Source organism: Marmota monax, unplaced genomic scaffold, assembly GCF_021218885.2.
Source record: "Marmota monax isolate L192 unplaced genomic scaffold, Marmota_monax_Labrador192_F-V1.1 WCK01_AAM20220418_F8-fsc00131, whole genome shotgun sequence".
Lineage (NCBI taxonomy): Eukaryota > Metazoa > Chordata > Mammalia > Rodentia > Sciuridae > Marmota > Marmota monax.
Window position 1 is genome coordinate 1,062,829 of NW_026693141.1, and position 19,694 is coordinate 1,082,522.

General features: G+C 38.0%; 2 protein-coding genes across 2 annotated transcripts in view; one reads left to right on the forward strand and one right to left on the reverse strand.

Moving 5' to 3' along the window:
- The window catches only part of Exoc4 (exocyst complex component 4), a 782,534-nt gene that overhangs the window by 103,116 nt on the left and 659,724 nt on the right, over positions 1 to 19,694 (reverse strand). The gene's annotated exons all lie outside the window — the stretch shown is intronic.
- On the forward strand, positions 354 to 3,460 carry LOC124099832 (NXPE family member 3-like). Its single transcript, XM_046455064.2, has one exon. The coding sequence runs from the start codon at positions 899 to 901 to the stop codon at positions 2,561 to 2,563; it is 1,665 nt and encodes a 554-aa protein (XP_046311020.1). The 5' UTR covers positions 354 to 898; the 3' UTR covers positions 2,564 to 3,460.

Here is a 19,694-nt window from a genome sequence, read left to right on the forward strand (position 1 = left end):
ACAGAACAGTAAGCTTAATTTTCAGTGGTAAATTTAAAATTCCCCAGAAATTTAAAGAGGGCTATATCTAGGGATTTTAGAATTTTTATTTTGTATTTTGAGAGTGTTTAGGAATAATGATTCCTTTGAAGGCAGCGGGGTTGTGATGGTTAAGAGACATGAGCCCTGATTTACTCAAATGTAAGTGTGTATTAACTCTACCACTCAACAGCAGAACCATGAATTAATGGGTCACAGGCATAAATTCTAGGTGGAATAATATATACAGCTTGGCATACATTAATATAATCATCATTATTATCATATCTGAAAAAATGCTGAATTTTTCTTCAAAAGACATCTTGTAGGCTGGGTCAGGAAGCAGGGGGTGAACGGCCTGGCGCTGCCGAGCAAACCCCGGTGTCAGGAACCCTCCCCTGGGGAGCAAATGGGGTGCGGTGGAACCCAGAGTATGTACCTAAGTTGCTAAATCTGACCTTGAACTTGGAATCCTCCTGCCTCAACCTTCTGAGTCACTGAAATTGCAGTAGGAAGAATGATATAAACATGAAAAGACATCAATGTATGCTTCAAATATGGCAAGAAAAGAATAAGGACTGCTGCTTACAATTGCCTGGGTTCAGGATTTCACGCTGGAAGGAATTAGAAATAAATTCTATTTTCATAGTTCCAATACATATCTCTTGGGAAATTTCCAAAAAAGGAGTTTGTTGAAGAAAAATATGCTTCTTGAATCAACTGCAGTCTCTCCTCTACACAAAGAGCTCTTAAGGCTACTAACAGGATAGAAGCAAATTACATTGAGAGCTCATTTGCAGCTCAGAAAAACAAAGACATGAGTTTTGAGGAGTGAAGGTATTATGATGTCGGCCATGGGTGATCAGGACACAGCCAGACAATGTGGACCAATTTCTTCAAACTGCGGATTTTTTGCTGTCTGCTTGCAGTGCTGATGGTGGTAGTGCTGGTCATCATTGTTACTGAGGTAGAGTACTTGGACCATGAGACTGTTTCAGCCACATTCATTGACAGCAGCGGGCAAGTTGTTTTATCCCAGGCTACAGGCATTAGCCGAAATCCCTACTGTGGCTATGAACACCAGACTCTCTCCCGTCAGGAACGTTTGGAGGAGGACTCCTTGCTGGCCACCTTACAGGGGCAGGTACCTGATGTGGGCTTAGTCCCCTTTGTGAAGAGCACCGACCCTTCTTCTAGCTACTTTGTCATCTTGAACTCCGCAGCCTTCTTCAGGGTGGGAAGCCAACTGGAGGTACTGGTTCATGTGCAGGATTTTCAAAGAAAGCCCAAGAAGTATGGTGGAGACTACTTGCAGGCCAAAATCCACTCCCCCAAGCTTCAGGCAGGGGCTGTGGGCAGAGTAGTAGACTATAAGAATGGGTTTTATAAGGTTTTCTTTACTTTGCTCTGGCCAGGCAAAGTTAAAGTGTCCATATCTCTGGTTCACCCAAGTGAAGGGATCAGAGTTCTTCAGCACCTACAGGAAGAAAAGCCAGACAGAGTCTATTTCAAGAGCCTGTTCCGTTCAGGAAGGATTTCTGAAACCACTGAGTGCAATGTATGTCTTCCTGGGAGTCTGCCCCTGTGTAACTTTACAGATCTCTACACTGGAGAGCCTTGGTTCTGCTTCAAACCAAAGAAACTCCCTTGCAGCAGCAGAATTAATCATTTCAAAGGTGGATATCTGAAGGGTCTTCTAACTGCTACAGAGAGTGCTTTCTTCCAGAGTGGTGTCAATATCAAAATGCCAATCAATTCCAGTGGACATGATTGGGTGACTGTGGTTCCCAGGAGGATAAAAGAAGTACCTGAAGGCTCAGAAACTTTTCCTTCTGGGTATTATTACAAAGATCAGTGGAAGCCCAGAAGATTTAAGATGCGCCATTTTAATGACCCTGACAACATTACAGAATGCTTACAAAGAAAAATGGTGTATTTATTTGGTGACTCGACAATCAGGCAATGGTTTGATTACCTCACTACATTTGTTCCAGACTTAGTGGAGTTTCAAATGGGTAGTCCCAAGAATGTGGGTCCCTTCCTTGCAGTGGATCAGAAGCACAACATCTTGCTCAAATACCGCTGCCATGGTCCACCCATCCGCTTCACGACCGTCTTTAGCAATGAGCTCCATTATGTGGCAAATGAACTGAATGGAATCGTGGGAGGAAGGAACACAGTGATTGCCATATCTTTGTGGTCTCACTTCAGCACCTACCCCTTGGAAGTGTATATCTGTCGGCTCAGGAACATCCGTCGGTCAGTGGTCCAGCTCCTGGATCGAAGCCCTAGGACTGTAGTAGTCATCCGGACAGCCAATGCCCAGGAACTGGGGCCTGAAGTGAGCCTCTTCAACAGTGACTGGTACAACTTTCAACTGGACACCATCCTTCGGAGGATGTTCTCAGGGGTTGGAGTATATCTCGTTGATGCCTGGGAGATGACCCTGGCCCATTATCTACCCCACAAGCTGCACCCAGATGAGGTTATTGTGAAGAACCAGCTGGACATGTTTTTATCTTTTGTGTGCCCCTTGGAGACCTAGGTTGCCCTGGAGGGGACTAGAGGAATAACATCTGTGATCTCCCCAATTGACTTCCAGTGCATAAAGTTTGTGGGTGGCCCCATTATGAGATGGCTACCATTAATATATATAAAACTTCAAAAAATGCCGTACTTTATATAATGACCTGTAAGGACCTTGGAAAATGCAGGCTACATTTATATCTACCTATAGGATTTTTTCCAATCTTGACTTAACCATGGAAGAATCCTTATTAACAGCATCTACACACTATATTGCCCTTGTAACCAAAGATGCTAATGAGTTTTTTTGACCTAGCTTCTTCTGGGACTGGAGACTACTGTGTTAAAGCATGTGAGAAATGTTTTGATGTAAATGGAAGGGACAAATTTGGTTGTCAGTGGAAGTGTTTGTGGCTTATTTGGTAAAGGAAATTGAATATATCTGCATGAATAGTCCAAGTGGTCCATCTTTAGGGGGTGAATTAAAGAGGGTTTATACTTATAGGTTCCTGTGAACATACTGAAGACTGCAGTGACCCAGGAGTTTCTCTTGATCTACCTTTTCTGAATTACTTGAAAAGGCCAATGTGCTTGGTCAGAATTTTATAGTATGGGATATTAATAATTTCCCACTTTTATCTAGGAAAGAAGTGAAGGGGAAATATGAAAGCAGTATGGATAAAATCTGTGCTTTGAATTGATATTTGCATTGGATGATTGTTTCTTATTTGGATCAGCTAAATTTTTGTGTGATGAATATTTATTCTAAAATAACCACTTTTGGAACTGAAAGGGGGAAATCTATGCCCAGAAGTTTATTTTTATGTTCTAAAGTTTGAGGGGTTTTAAAAATTGACTTTTATGTAAAGAATGCTGTTTATTATTATAAAGATGTAGAAGTTTTTTTCTGCCAAAAAAAAAAAAAAAAGACATCTTGTATATAAGCAATCAAGGGCTTAGGAAGTACTAAGTGGAAAAACAAATGAAGTTTATCTTGCCTCAAAATACTAATATTCACAATTCCATTCCAGGGTACATGCCAAAAAGAACTCAAACAGAAGGAGGAACTCAAACAGATACTTTTATATGCATGTTCACAGAAGCATTATTCAAAATGGGCAAAAGATGGAAGCAACCTCTCCATTCATTAATATATGAATAAGAAAATAAAATGTGGTATATCCATACAATAGAATATTATGTAGCCTTAAAAGAAGACAGATATTTTGACATATGCTATGGCATAGAGGAACCTGAAGACATCATATAAATGAAATAAGGCAGTATGAAATGACATACACTGTATAATACCTATTTTATAAAGAGTTAACAAAAATAGTCAAATTCATAGACACAGCAAGTAGAAGGGTGGCTGCCAGAGGCTGAAGGGAATGAGGAGTGGGGAATTATTGTTAATGATTACAGAATTCCAGTTTGGGAAGATTAAAAAAAACATTCTACAGATTGATGATGGTTATATAATAACGTGAATGTACTTACTGCTGTGGAGCTGTCCATTTGAAGATGGTTAAAATGGTAGGGGGAAAAAAGCTAATTTCCATTCTAGGTAATACTCCTAAAGTGTGAGCAAAATTGGGACCTCAGAACTCCCCTGAGTGTTTTATTATCCCAGAGGTGGCAGAGAAGGGGCAAGCAGCTAACCAGATCATATGCTACTTTTGTGGAGTAGGCCCCACTGAAGCTTGGGTATTATAATGGGAGCTATTTCATAAGCCTAGTTCAATGCAGACAGAATCCCTTGACATTAAAAGGCCCAAGAGCAGGGCTGGGGTTGTGGCTCAGTGGTAGAGCGCTTGCCTAGCACACGTGAGGCACTGGGTTTGAAACCCAGCACCACATAAAACTAAATAAATACATATTAACAACAACAACAAAAGCAGACCCAAGAGTCCAGAGCTACCAGTGGCTCTAAAATTAGATGTCTACCATTTTGTTATAGTCTTCACTGAAGCCACAACACAGCGGCGTCTTCAGTTCCATATCTCCTAATACAATAAAGTTCATGTTTACAGAGAAAGTCATTTCACAGGAGCTGGAGGTTTAACCTTAAGTTTCATTCATTTGGTCCTGAATAAATACAATCTTACCCTGCACCTCAGATCCAAGGCCACATGGGATTATGGAAGGCTGTTAAATTTAAGAGTTCAAAATCTAATTTCAAATGCAATACATCAAAGATCCCTTGACAGTGAAATTAAAGTATTAAATAGAATGGCCCAGCTATCAACAGGAAGGATGGGGGACAGGAAAGTAAACAGGAGGCACACCTAGGCATTTCACACTGCGTGTCACTGTACTCAACTATTGGCAGCAAATGGGAGAGTCAAAAATAAGATAGTCCCAGGATGGTTAAGAATGATGCAAAGAACTTTAAAAAGCAGCAGGAGAAGAAACTATTATGGATCAAGTCCACCGCCAGGCACTGTATCAGGTGTTATGTATACATCAGATCACTAGATCCACCAGGAAATCCTATGAGGGGTTTCTTACACAGGACACCTCCAGTGATGTTAAGTTCGTTTGTCCACTCCTCTGCTGAGTTATGCTGGTGCTGAGGAATAGCAAGAAGACAGAGGAGTGTAGTGTGACATTAGACGTTGAGTTGGCCTCAGTGCTCCAAGGGCAGGGTTGGTCAAGAGAATGCGAATCTGGGCACAGTGTTAAAGGAATGCACCTCTCCCTACTTGTTTTGCAGGAATGGGAGCTGGTGGGTGGAGTTTCTGGCCACTGGCAGTGCTAATGGCAGCCATCTGTCTGTCAGTGACCCATGCTCTGCTTCTCAGAGAGAGGCAGATACAGCAGCATATGCAAACTCTTGTGGGGGTGTTTCTCTAGCACACTTCCAAGATTTCTGTGAAAAGCTAAAAGGCTGTTGGCTTGAACAAATGCGTTAATTGGCTTGTGGTACCTTTAAACAAATAATACGATGGCAGATTCTTAGTCATACTCCCTCTTTTAGAAGCACAAGTTCTAATCATCTCTGGGAAAAGTTTGAGCAAATATTTTTCTTTATAAAGCCAATCCTAAAGGGCAGCCCTTACCATTAGTGTTATAAGAAAGATTCCAGTGTTTCTTCTATAGATACTCATAAAGCTTAAAGTTAATATTTTGGTGGGATTATTCTCTCCATCACAATCTTTTTACAGTATTTTGACATCACTACTGAAAAATTGTACCAGAAGAGACCAAGATCTTTTCATCAAACTTTTTGAATGAAGTTCTATTATTTCCCTAAAAAACGTGAGAGTGAGACTGTTTTAGACAGAATGGACAGATCCTCAGGAGGCCAAAGGACAGAGTTCCCAGTGAAACCAGAAATGTGTCTGTTTTATTCTGTTCCTTTGTTCAGGCTGTCTCACCCAAATCTCCCAGGGATTCTCATTTTAAAGAGACTGGGTTCGAGGAGAGCACCCAAGAAAAAAAATCCAGAATAAAAGGTAAACACTTAAATGTATGTGTTCTGGGTCAGGTCCAAAGCTTAGGTAAGGTTTACAGATCTTTTCAAAGAATCCTTCCAGAACCACAGGTAGAACTTTTCAAAACAGCCAAATTCTCAATAATGACCTGTGGATAGAAAGAGATGTTGTTTGCATTGGGGCCTCCTTCTCCCACGTGTCAAGCTAATGACTTTATCATTTTCCTTTCAGGACGTTTCTCATATAAAGACAGTCTTTATTTATAGAGAGAGCCATTTACATCACTTATCATCACCTACTGAGGTTCTAGAATATAATAACTTTGATAATACCCTCCTCGCCTTGCCTTCTAACCACATCAGGCTTCATAATATCTCATTTTTGCCATATACTGTGTATCTTTGCAGAATGGTGTGGGCGGAGGGGTTTCGAAGACTTCTAAAATACGCATAAATTGGAAAATAAAAAGAATGAAAAAGAAGAGGGAAAAACCCCAACTGCAATTAAAATGCAATGGTCCTCCACTGCGTGTCCCAGTGCTAGTTAACACAGACATTTCCAATAACTTTAATCTTCAAGTGGTGATTGCTGAAAAAAGAAATCAAGTTTGCGTTTCTTAAAAGACAAGAGGGAAGAAAATGACTTGTCATATCTGACTGGTTTGGAAATATAAAATCCAATTCTGAAGGAGTAGAGATAAGAAAAGTGTGGTGGAAGTGCCATCAGCTTAGCAAACACTAAATAATGAACAATGCAGAGACTGTCCAGCTTGATAAAGCACTCTATTAGAGGGACTGTTTTTAAATGAGTGATAATTGTGGCACATCCACAGTGAAAGGTTATTGAATTTTTATCTGTAGGAGAAGCTTTTGACAGACTTGCTAAAAAAGTCACCTATAAATAGTACTTCCTTTAGATGAATTTGACCAAAGGGGTTTCCCAGCATGTAACATCTTTCTGACATTTACAGGATTTTTGCTTCCTTAAGAATCAGATCAGATATTCTTGGTTTCTATAAAGACATTTAGGTTTTTTCATCAATCTTACAGAAAAGTCTCCATTTATTCTTCTTTTCATAAAAATTGGATTAAGTTGTTAGTTAAGAGCCTAGTCAAAACCACCTAGGATTCAATGACCAGAGCTCAAAGATGTTAGTGCACAGAATTAACTGCCATTAATAAGCAACCCAGTACCTTGAAGTCTGACATCTGATATACCTGTTCCTCATATGAAGAGGAGGTCTTTTACATTTTTATTCCATAACATATGATGTTTAAAATAAATTACAGTATTGGATTTAAGATAATGAAATATAGAATTTTCCCCTGATACATGACTACCAGATTGGCTTCAAAATAGGTCCTTTGGGGGCTGGGGTTGTGGCTCCATGGTAGAGTGCTCACCTCGAATGGGAAGGCACTGGGTTTGATCCTCAGCACCACATAAAAATAAAAAAATAAAGGTATTGTGTCCATCTACAACTAAGAAAATATTTTTTTTAAAAAAAGGTCCTTTAGGGCCAGAGAGCTATAATGCTTCAGCTTCTCAAAGTGGGTGAAATACTGTCAAGATCACCTTCCTTCACTGTTTTTAGTGTATCTAATGTTTTTCATGCCAGTGACATGGCATGGCATTCATCTTGCCACTGTCTTTTGGGGAGACAATGAAAGAACAGCTATGTCTGTTTCTGTAGGGACCAGCTGGTTTAATATTCGGAGGCAGCCTTATAACAGGTGAGTATATATTTTTTTCCAGATGCTGTGGTGTGCACTCTGAGAACAGTTATATTTCATCTAGATTTTGTCACTGACTCATTTTGACCTTGCCATATGGTCAATCTTCTGTTTCATGACCATGCTTTGCAAATCTAGGAGAATAAAGGCAGGCAACTGAAGCCTGAGGCAGGGTGAAGTGATTAAGAATTAATGATTGTAGAGGTCCTTGAAAGTATGAAATGTAATCTGTTGAGTGCAATTATCATCATCCTTTGGGACGGTTACATGCACGCACAATCATTCATATATATATATATATATATATATATATATATATATATATATCTCCTTTTGCTACACTTTCTTGGGGTTGGCAGTCTAGGAAAAGTCTTTATGCACCATTGATGAATAAGCACTGAAAAAGCATATCCAGTATACATTTAGAAAATTTTTTCTCAATTCAATCCCACCAAGGAAGAGATTTCTTCCATGAAACCTCAGCCAATCCTTCAGCCTCTTTCTGGTTTCTCTGTTAGGATTTGTCTCCCTTTACCCACTCACTACCTTTTGTAACATACCTAAACTTAGTTTTAAGGGTGATGAAATTAAAAGGCACACTCTCTAGTGAGGAGTTTATTAATCATGATTTCATGTTGGTGCAGGGCTTATCTCAAGTTTTAAAGCATCTAACTGACTACTGGCTTTCCAGAGGATAGCGTAGATTTAATAGTACAGTTGGTGCCTTCAGGTACAATCTTCCACTGCTTCTCATTGTAAGATGTCCCTCTATTTCCCAGCTAAATCAGTCCCCTCAGACAGTAGCCATTCCTCCTCAATCTACGCAGGGTGCCAGCTCCGGCCAGGCAACTCTGCATTTCCACCATCTTCTCTGTCTGGCTCTGCAATTTCAGCATGTCACTAAAGAGCTGCCTTTTGCTTTCCACCTTCTTCTGCCTCCTCTCTTTCCTTGAGATTTTCATTTACATTTATTCTTCCTGTATCCATTTTATAGTTTTGTTTGCAGCAGCTGGAAGCTCCCCCCCAACACACTTGAACATCCATGATATGATCATATTTTAATAAAATATTTCCCTTATGAATACAGATGTTGGCACTTGTAAAGAAATAGTCACATGATTCTTTATGGGAAGATACTCAGAACTCCATCATTACACTGGAAAGCTCACAGCACAAGTCTTCTGCTCTGCAGTTAATAATCACCGTGCAGAGTGGGGGAGGTCCTGATCAGGACTTGGCAGAGGACAATGAACTCTACAGATGACCAGCTGATCAGAGGAAGGGAACTGGGTTTGGCTCCGGGCATATTTTTGAATAATGGTTGGGCCTTCTCAGAATTTTGAAGAACAGAAAGGTGCCCTGGCTTCTCAGACAGTCACTTGAAGCCTCTCAGATGCAAATACACTCTCAAGACATATTCCTATGACCTCAGACACATTTGGAAACTGGTGATTCACTAGAATGATTCATAAGCACATATATTAACATGTTTTAAAAACCACCATACAACTTGAGATAACAGAGAAGCCTCTGAAGGGGTATGGAAGGTAAAAAACCCAGTACAATGAATGAGAGATCTTCAGTGATAAGATTTCACAGTAGGAAGCCCAGGAATCTATTATTGCTCACTCACTGTGTGTCAGACATTGTTAAGAACTCCAAGTTCATCATTTCATTTATTGGATACAGCAACATCATTATTTCTACTTAATCGGTGAGGAAACCTATTTGGCTTATAAAGGCTAAATAATTCCCTCATGTTAATACAATAATCTGGTTATTTGTTCTCAAGTGTGACTAACTTCAGAGTCAAATATGTCCAATATGCCTCCTACACCAAGGAATAAAAATGGGGAATATTCTACAAATTAAAAGGACATAAGACATATGGAGAGAGACACAATCAACCATAATTAGGGAGCAATGAGAGGGCGCTCAATGAGAAAAGACAAAACAATAGAGCAGCAGTGCTTAAACAGGAGAGCTTCCATTGTGCACTAGCATTTATAATGTGTTCAAAGCAAATGAACTGGGGGACCCCACTGGGGTTAGTCTGAAGCTTGGATGACAGTGGATATTCACAGTGTGCAGCACATCAGTGTGGAGGAGACAGGGGTCCAGGTGGTATTTCTTACAAAATGGAAAAAGCAGAGACTCCATTCCTTATAACAACCTAAGTTTCAGAAGAATCTAAGAACAACCAGGTGAACACCCTGAGCACAGCAGCTTCCACACATCCTTTCCTCATTATGATAAATGTCAATGGGTTTATAAATATCAACAGAGTACAGTTAAGACTGAAAATGGACAAAAATGAAATCATCATAAAATGATTGTTGGTATTTCTACTCCTACAAAACCTGATTAACTGTGAAATTGGGTATAACATGGAAATACATTTGGACATTATTTTAACAAGAGAGAAAGGCTCATACAGAAGTAGAGCAGTCTCAATTAGATAATACCAAAACAAATTCTGAGTTGGACCACGGGTGGGAAACTCATAAGCAAAATATAATACCAGTGGTAATTTAATTTTCTTAGTAAACAGCATGACTGTGAAATTAACCAATGCCAATGAATTTGAAAAGTTTCACCAGTAAAAGAAGAGGAATGATAGGAATGAGTCCGCTTAAGAAAATGACAGCTACTAAGAACAAAAACTGATGAAGAGTGTTTCAGTGAGCCTTTTCAATGCTGTGACAAAAAGACCTGACAAAACAATTTTAGAGGAAGAAAAGTTTATTTTGGTGCTCACGGTTTCATAGATCTCAGCGCACAGAAGGATGGCTCCATGCCTCAGGGCTCAAGGGGAGGCAGAACATGATGGCAGAAAGATGTGGAGGAGGAAAGCAGCTGAGAACATGGCACTAGGAAGCTGAGACAGAGAAGTCCCCTCTGTAAGGACATAACACCAGGGACTCATCTCCAGCCACACCCTACCTGTCTGTAGTTCCCACCCAGCTAATTCTTATCAGGGCATTAATGCACTGATTAGCTTAAGGCTTTCCTAACCCAATTATTTAATTTCTGAACTTTCTTGCCCTGTGTCACACATGAGCTTTTAGGGGACACCTAATATCTAAACAGTGGGTGAGGAAGAGACAAGAAAAGCCTAAGCACAGAAAGATGATTAGAGGAATGAAATATGCAGCAGAAGGCTAAGCATGCTGAGGAGGAGCTGTCTGATAACAGTCTACAAATATTTGAAACTTGTAAATGCTGAAGCAGAAGAGGAATTAACACACAGAGCGTCCTAATTAAAAAGAATCAGATGAAATTATGACAAGGAAAACTCTGGCTTAATAGTTTGACAAAAGCAAAGCTGAAACAGGACAGTGTCCCATGAGATCTTGGCTATAGAAATTTTTATTCTCATTTTTGCCAAGGCAGAGATTCGCATTTTAGTTTTCTTTTAACATCAAGGCACAAAAAGTCCAAGATAGTAAATTCTAGCTTAAGAGAATTCAACTTCCATCTTCAGAAAGTGTAAAATCATAGCAGGCAATGCGTGCAAACATCCTGGCATGCCACACAGCCAGGCACTCAGAGATGGCTGGACAGCCGCCTGGACCTTTTCCACCTTTAGTTTCAATGATATAACTGACTGATAAGCATATTTCCACATTCATTTCTAGGTGTGGCAATTGTGGTCTTTTGAGTCAAGAGAAGCACTGATTCCTTGTGTCCTTCTCATTTAGCTAGTTTGAAAGGATAAGAGGAATGTTTTTATTTGTGGTTGGATTTGGGTGACAGATGGGCTATATATCTATTGGTAAGCAGAAGTGGGTTGTTGTGCTGACTCTGGCATAGACACAAAATATGGTATCTCAGTGCCTTTGTTTTTGTCCATAAAATGGAAAATCATGTCAACCTATGCATCTGAGAATAGAAGAACTGGCAAAACAACTCCAAAGCATTTCCAAAATATAAAGAACTATAGAGATTGAAGAAGAAAATTTAGGGGTTCTTAACCCCTGGCTGTTTGTTGAAATCTCCTGGGGAGATTTCATGGGTGTTATGATAAGAGTCAAAGTTGAGAATTACTCCTTTAGAACTGTTGTTCTCAGCCTGATTTGGCTGGTTTGGGGTACAGCCAAAGCTTGGAACAATGAAATTAAAATCCCTGGGAGTAGGACCTAGTTGCTCAACTGATTACAAAAGATGTGTTGCCAAATTTGAGAATTGCTCCTCTAAAAGGATAGATCTCAGGAAGCAAGTTTTCTTCAACTCAACATTGCACATTAGAATTTAATGAAAATGAGTTAAGAATGAGACTATTTCTAGTAAAGAAATCTCAATATGGTTTAGTTTCACAATGATATGGGTGTGTATGTTTATTAAGGGCAACTTATAGCACAGTGGCAACTAAGAAGTAGCTTCAGGCCCTAAAGAGTGACCCAGGTAAGAAAAAACTGTTTCTCCCACATGGAGTCTTTCTGACCCTTAGGATTATAAGCTATATTGATTGCATAATTATTTAAGGTGGATAACCACATTTTGCAAGTATTCAACTTGTCCATTTTGCAAGCATTCAAAGGCACACATCAGCTAAATGTATTGTGATATCCCAGATGAGCTCCTACTGAAAAGGGACACTAGACAAAAACCAAGAAAATTTAAATAAAGTATAGGCTTTGGTTAATAATAATGTACAAATATTCATTAGTTGTGACAAACCTATTGTACTAAAGTAAGATGTTAACAATAGAGAAAACTGGATGTGAGATACATGAGAATTCTCTGCAGTGTCTTTGCAACTTCATTCTAAATCTAAATGTATTGTGAAATCAATTTGATTTTAAAAAAGTCAATTCTGCAAGACTGTCAATAAATATACTAGCATTCCTCTGTGAACTGAGGTGTGATATTAGGATACTGCAGCTAGAATTTTTGAGAACTGTGAGAAAAATGCAGTCTGGAAAAGGGTCAGTATAGCAGCCAAGCTGGAAACAAACCAAAAGGGAAACCATGGTCATTTTGTATTGGGTGACTTGAACATTTCTAAAAATAATTAAACAAATCAAATCATCAAATAACCAGATTGCAAGAGAAGTTATCTGATGTTGTGCAAATTTGTCAGCAATATGACATTAAGTTTTGGTAACAGTGGAACATCTGTGCCTTACAGTATTGGGAGAAATAAAAGACAGTGAACAAATTATATAAATATAGCACTGGACTGTGTGGCTTAGAATTGTATTAAGGGGAAAAAAGACCTGTGAAAAAAAGACCTCTGAAACAAGAGAATTCTATTAAAAAATAAGCAGAAAAAACACTGCTATAATTACCTGGGTGGGTGAGGAAGAGACAAGAAAATAATTAAAAAAACATAGGTTTAGGGTATAGACTTATACCGAATATTCTTGTCCTAACTGTTTCTCAAGTCTATTTGATCAATGCACCTTTTCCCTTTAGCATCTATCAACATCAATAGAAACAAAATTGGCTAATGCTCGGCTTAAAACATGTATCTATGTACAGGCATATGAGTGATTTGGAGGCTGGGCAGTTTAGGTAGTTATCCATGTTTTGACATAACTAGGTGGATGCTTGGAGTATGCTTCAAGGACTAAGTATGTAACTGGTAACCTTTTAAACCTTTACCAATGACCTATGTGGTAATCTATGGCAATGTAAAACAGAACATTCTGTGATAATGAAAGTCTCTATTTGTGTGCTTCCACAGTAGCCACTGAACATTTAAAAAGTGGCTAGTATAACAGAAAATCTGAAATTTTAATTTAAATAGACTCAAAGTAGTGGCTACTTTATAGGATCATACAATACCTAGAATATATTGTATAGCATAATAAGACACTGTGAATAACTTACAAAACACTTCTATGCTTTAATTTTGTTTTAGCTATTGTGGGTTGAACCCAGGGCACTTAGCCACTGAGGCACATTCCCAGCCCTTTTTAGTTTTTAAAAATTCACATAAAGGGTCTTGCTAAGTTGCTTAGGTCTTTGCTGGCTAAGTTCCTGAGGCTGACATTGAAGTTGCCTCCTGCCTCAGTCTCTCGAGCTGCTGGGATTACAGGCATGTGCCACTATACCCAGCACAAAATACTTTTAACACAAAAATAGAGGGGGGAAATTTAGAGAAATGTTTTATTATAAGTCAGATGAAATTTAAAAGAGATTTATGCAATAATTCCATCTACTTAGGGTATAAAAATTCTGACAAGGCAAAAGAAAATGATAATCAGAAGTGATCATGAGTAAACTGTAGGTATTGGAGTGTTTCAATTAAAATAAAATATGTCCACTCTGCTGAAATGGTTTAATAGGAATATGGTGTGAAACACCAGCTAGTGGTTCTAATGCTGGTATTCATTAAGACAGTGAAGTGGCAGAAAGGAAATTAGACTGAGAATTTGAAGACTTGCTTTTGTCCCAGGTCAGCATAGTCACACAGTGTGACAATCCTGAAGCCTTAATTTCCTCATGTTTAAACCAACTGAGTTGTAGCAGATGATTTTTTATCCTTAACAATAATTCTATTTTAAGAAATAAGTATATAAATAACTTTAAAATGAATACTGCAATTCCTGAAACAATCCCAGGAATCAATATTATGAGATTACCTGCCCTGGAGGTTAGAGGGAATTGTGATTGCTGAGACTGAAAAAGACTAGAGTATGACATTATTATTTTTTATTACCCACATGTAAGGGCTCAGTGAGATCTTCAGCAATGGGGACTGAGTGAGAGGGCGGGAGATGAGTCTGGTGTCAAAGGAATCTAAACAGCTCACATTCCCCAAACCCAACAGCAAAATCACAGAGCAAGAACATGTATGTAAGTGAACTTGGGCCTGATATGGGCTTCAAATCCCACCAGGGTTGGGTACCCTTGACTCAGACTGGGACCTCCAGGCTAAAAGTCTTTAAAATGGGCAGGTATGGGATGAGGAAAATGTTCTCAGAAACATTTAAAGAAAAAAATAATCAACATTTAATTTCTGAAACTTCCATAACATATGAAAAATGTTTAGAATGAGGCAATGGAGCTTTAATAATAATTTTTAAAAAGAAGATGACCTCACCAAGGATTGAACTCAGGGGCACTCAGCAACTGAGCCACATCCCATCCTTTTATATTTGTATTCTTGAATCTAAAATGGTATCTCTGACAGTATATAGTTATATCTCATTTTTTGTTTGCTTTGATTCAGTTGGTTAATCCATTTATGTTTAATGTTCTTTTGATATAAGCTGGATTTACGTGGCCATTTTAATGGTTGTTTCCTGTCTTATGTCTTTTTAGTCTTCTATTGTTCCTTTACTGTTTTCTCTAGTATTAAGTGAACATTTTGTAATGAAGCATTTAAATTCTTTGATTTTTTTTGTCACTATTTGGTGGGTTTTTAAATGTTTTTTTTTCTTGGGGCTTCCTGTACACATCTTAACTAATCAGATTCAATTTCATATTTATACTAACAATTCCAATGAGATACAGAAATGTCACTTTTATATATTCACCACACCCCTACCTCTTTTGTCTTTATTCTTATACATATTATGTCTCTTAATGTTATAAATGAAATAATACATTGCTATAATTGTTATTTGATCATTTATAGTCATTTATGTAGCTCAATAAATGTTGGTTGCAACCATCAAAAAAGAAAAAAAAAAAGATGACCTCTTAAACAGTAAGGTTTCTTTAAAAGTAAAGGACAGTATACATTGTAGAAAGTTGTGGATTGGAATCCTACAGATTTTAACAAACTCCAAGATAGAAAGGAGGGCCTCTTTGAGAGCAATGCAGGCAAAACCAGCCCTGGAACTTCCTTCCAGCTTTATGAAGCATGATTCTAAAAGCAACACATCTTGTGGCGAGTACAGAAATAAGCCCATGCATTTACAGCCAACTGATTTTCAACAAAGGTGCTAACACATGTTGGAGAAAGTACAGCCTTTTTTAATAAATAGGGCTGGGAAAATTGGATACCCACATGCAGAAGAATGAAAGGAGACCCTTATCTCTCACCAGTTGCAAACATCAACTTTAAATTGACTGAAGACTTAAATGTGAGCTCTGAAACTGTTCAGAGAAAATAGAGGGAATGCTTCAGAATATTAGAATGGGCAAGGATTTATTGAACAAGACCCCCAAAACACAAATAACAAGTGAGGTCATATTAAAGAAAAAGCTTCTGAATAGCAACAGAGACAATCAACAGAGTGAAGACACGATCTACAAAATGGGAGGAAGTATTTGCAAACTAACCCTATAATGAGGAATTAATATCTAGATAGATATGGAACTAAAATAACTCAATAGCAAAAAAGCCAATTAACCCAATTAAAAATGGGCAATAGGCCTAAATACATATTTATCAAAAGATACAAATGACCAACAGATACATAGAGAATATCAATAATGATCAATATCATTAATCATCAGGGAAATGCAAATCAAAACAAGATATCACCTCATCCTAGTAAGAATGACTATTACCACAAAGACAAAAGATAGCAAGTACTGGCTAGAAGGCAGAAATAAGGAAACCCTGCACACTATTGGTGGGAATATAAATTAATAGAGCCATATGGAAAACAGTGTGGACATTACTTGAAAAATCAGAAACAGAACCACTATATGTCCTGGCAGTCAATCCCACTCCTGGGTGTACATCCAAAGGAAATGGGACCTGTAGGTTGAAGAGACATCTGCACTCCCACGTTCACTGCAGAGCCAAGAAAAAAAAATGGATCACCTGATGAGTGGATGAACAAATGTACTACATATATAAGATGAAATACTGTTCAGCCATAAAAAAATAATGAAACCCTGTCATCTGCAACAATGTGGATAGAGCTATAGATCATTAAGTGAAATTAGCCAGGCACAGAAAGATCACTTGATCTCACTCTATATGGACTCTAAAAACATTGATTCCATAGGAGTTGAGAGTAGAATTGTGGTTACCAGAGGCTGGGGAGAAAGGGGAGGAGGGCGAGATGGGGAAAGGTTGATCGGTGGTACTAAGGTACAAAAAGTTAGAATAAAGTTCTGGTGTGCTCTTGCATGGTAGGGTGACTACAGAAAATGATAATATATTATGTTTTTGAAAAAGCTAGAAGAAATGATTTTGAATGTTTTCACCAATGATAATTTTTAAGGAGATAGATATATGTAACATGATCTAAACATGACACACATGCATATATTGAAACATCACATGGTACCCCATAAATGTTTTTTGTTTGATGTATTAGTTAAAAATGAAATAAAATAAATAAAAGCAACACATCCTTAAAACAAAAGGGTAAGTATAAAAGAAAGTAATTAATAGTAAATTGAAATATAATCCAGGAATTTTTATGTAGGTGGTAATCTACCCTTAGAACTCCCTTAATCAGAACAATTTCAAAGTCACTATTTAGAATTTTTACAAACATCAGATATTATGAAGAGCAGAGGAGATATACTTAAAAGGCCCTCCTTTGGTACCTTCACTACATGGTTGAAATTGTGATAAAAGGGGGAAAATATGTATAAACATAGATTATGAATACTCAATGCTGAATGTGATCCTGATCAACTTCTTTGCACCAAAATCATGGATATTAAAACAGATCCTGAAAATTAAGGTATTCTATGGATGGGAATGGCAGATAGACATTTAGTTAAGGTTAGGAAGAAAGTCAGAAAACAAGACGAATAAACCAACAAAGAGAACCTGCTACTGACATGCAATACTTTCTTCAGCATGATGTGTAATCTTTCAGATGGGCGAGAATCCTACTGTACTCTCTGAAGAGATATTCTGCCATGAAAACAATATTCTGCAAACTTTCTCTAATCTATTGCATTTATAGCTTCTTAAATTTAATAAAATATGATGTTTACTGTGTCAAATAGTTAACTGGATATAAAACAACAAATAAATCCAAAATCTTTTTGACTTGACTTGATTTTTTTTCCCTTGTCCTTCTGAGAATCTGTGAGTACAGGATAAAAGGCCAGCATTTTCTTCATGCAATCTCTTCTCCAGATGTGGAAATGCTTAGCTGGAGTAATCATTGGGTTCACTTTTCAAAAGAATAATAAAGAGCTGCCCCTTATTCCCTCCATAGAGTCACACTGACATGGAGCAATCAAAGTAACCCATTATCAGAGAATCCCCTGCTTTGTTCAAATTATAAACATCAATGAGCATCTCTCCTGGGACCTCAGAGAGCATGCAAGTGTGGGTGAGGTAGGCTGGGTGTTAGCAGGATAAACTAGGTTTGCTTGACGCTTTGTTTTAGCAAAGACACCAGAAAGTGTGATTACGGTTCACTTGGGTTTTGCACTGATCATCAAAATGCTGACAGTCATTTAAATCACTCACTGGGTGGAATAATCATCCTGAAAGGAACTGAGAGGGTACAGCTTATATTATAAAATGGAATTGAGCACATGAGACAGAGTATTAATGGGTGTGGCAGAAGAGATCTTTCTCAGAGTTACAGAGATGATTAAAGACGTGAATCAGACATCATCTCCACCGGGTACTCTTAGTGACATGAACACAACAGCTAAATTGCACAATTACAAAGTTAAGCATAACTCAGAGAGCATCTTTCTCTTTTTGAAGCAATTGATGCCAAGTTAGCCTGTTTGAATCACTCAGTGTTTTGCCTTAGAGATGGTGAGGGATCTTGCCTTGTGCAGTCCTTTGAGATTGCATAGGATAGAAATCTGGAATGCTATGCCAATGGAAACAAGATCATATTACAATTAGACACTGCTGGCCACCACATGAGAGGACCCCTTGTAAACATCACTAAGAAACCTCCCCAAGCAGCCCTGCATTTGCAGGAGCCACAAGAAGTCAAGAGGCATGTGGTCCCTTTTATAGAGCTGTTCATTTTGATATTAGTAAACAGAAAATTAGCCCTTTCTGACTGGGGGTGGGGAGAGTGGGCTTGTCTGAGATATAAAATGGACAATTTCAACTACTGCTTGTGATAGAACTGCCTGCTATTATGAGGTTCTAAAGTTGGAGGGCCTTTTAAGTATATCTCCTCACAGAGTCAGCTCAAATGCAATACTATATATACTAGGCATATGCATTTTTTATTTTTATGGATTTCTGAGAATAAATGTATAATTTTGCCATCAGATAAAAGTAATATTTTAAATAAAAGTATAAAAATTATGTTATAAAAATAAAAGTATAAGAATAATATTTTAAGAAGATTTCTAAAGTTGATGACAAAATCTCCCTTAGAAGCCCACTCCCTCTGTCCCTTCTACCTGCCCTTTGTTGGCCCTCAGAGTAGGGACATAATCAGCATGAGACTGCAGGCAGAATGAGCATTCAAAGAAGGTCTCAGACTCAGCTATGGATCCTGTATTTCAGGGAATAATTTACCCCTATGAAATTCATCCACTCCTTTTCTATTTCTAGGCTGGAATCATGGTTAATCAAGTAGGAACTTCTCAAACGACAGTGATGGTAACTCAAGAGTCCACAGTCCAAACAACATCAGCATTTTCTAATAATCATCTGACAGTTAACCCTAAAGTGAAATACAGAGCTGATTTTGCCGCTTTCTTCCTCCTGCTGCTACGTGCTTTTTGCTATCTTGTTTTTGTTTCTCCATTCATACATCTAAACCTGCCTTTCCCTTTATTCCTTCTTCACATCAGTTTTTCTTGGTCTCTATTTTAACTACATCTTACATACATACTCCTAAAGCAATGCTGTAGAAAAAGTATTTATTTCATCACCATTAAAAGTTTATGTGCCCTAAAGTTTTCAAATTATTTTTTTCTGAGTCATTGGTCCTTGGTCGAGAAAGTTTTCCCATTCTTATTTCACACTCTATTCTTTAATTTCCTTGAAATCTATAATTGTTATCTCTCAGCCATCTCTTTTCCAGAATAATTGCTGTCCTCATTACCTCTATTTTCTAGCACCTTAATTGCTTCTATTATTCTCTTTTTAGACACTTTTTATTAGCTTTATATCAAGTTA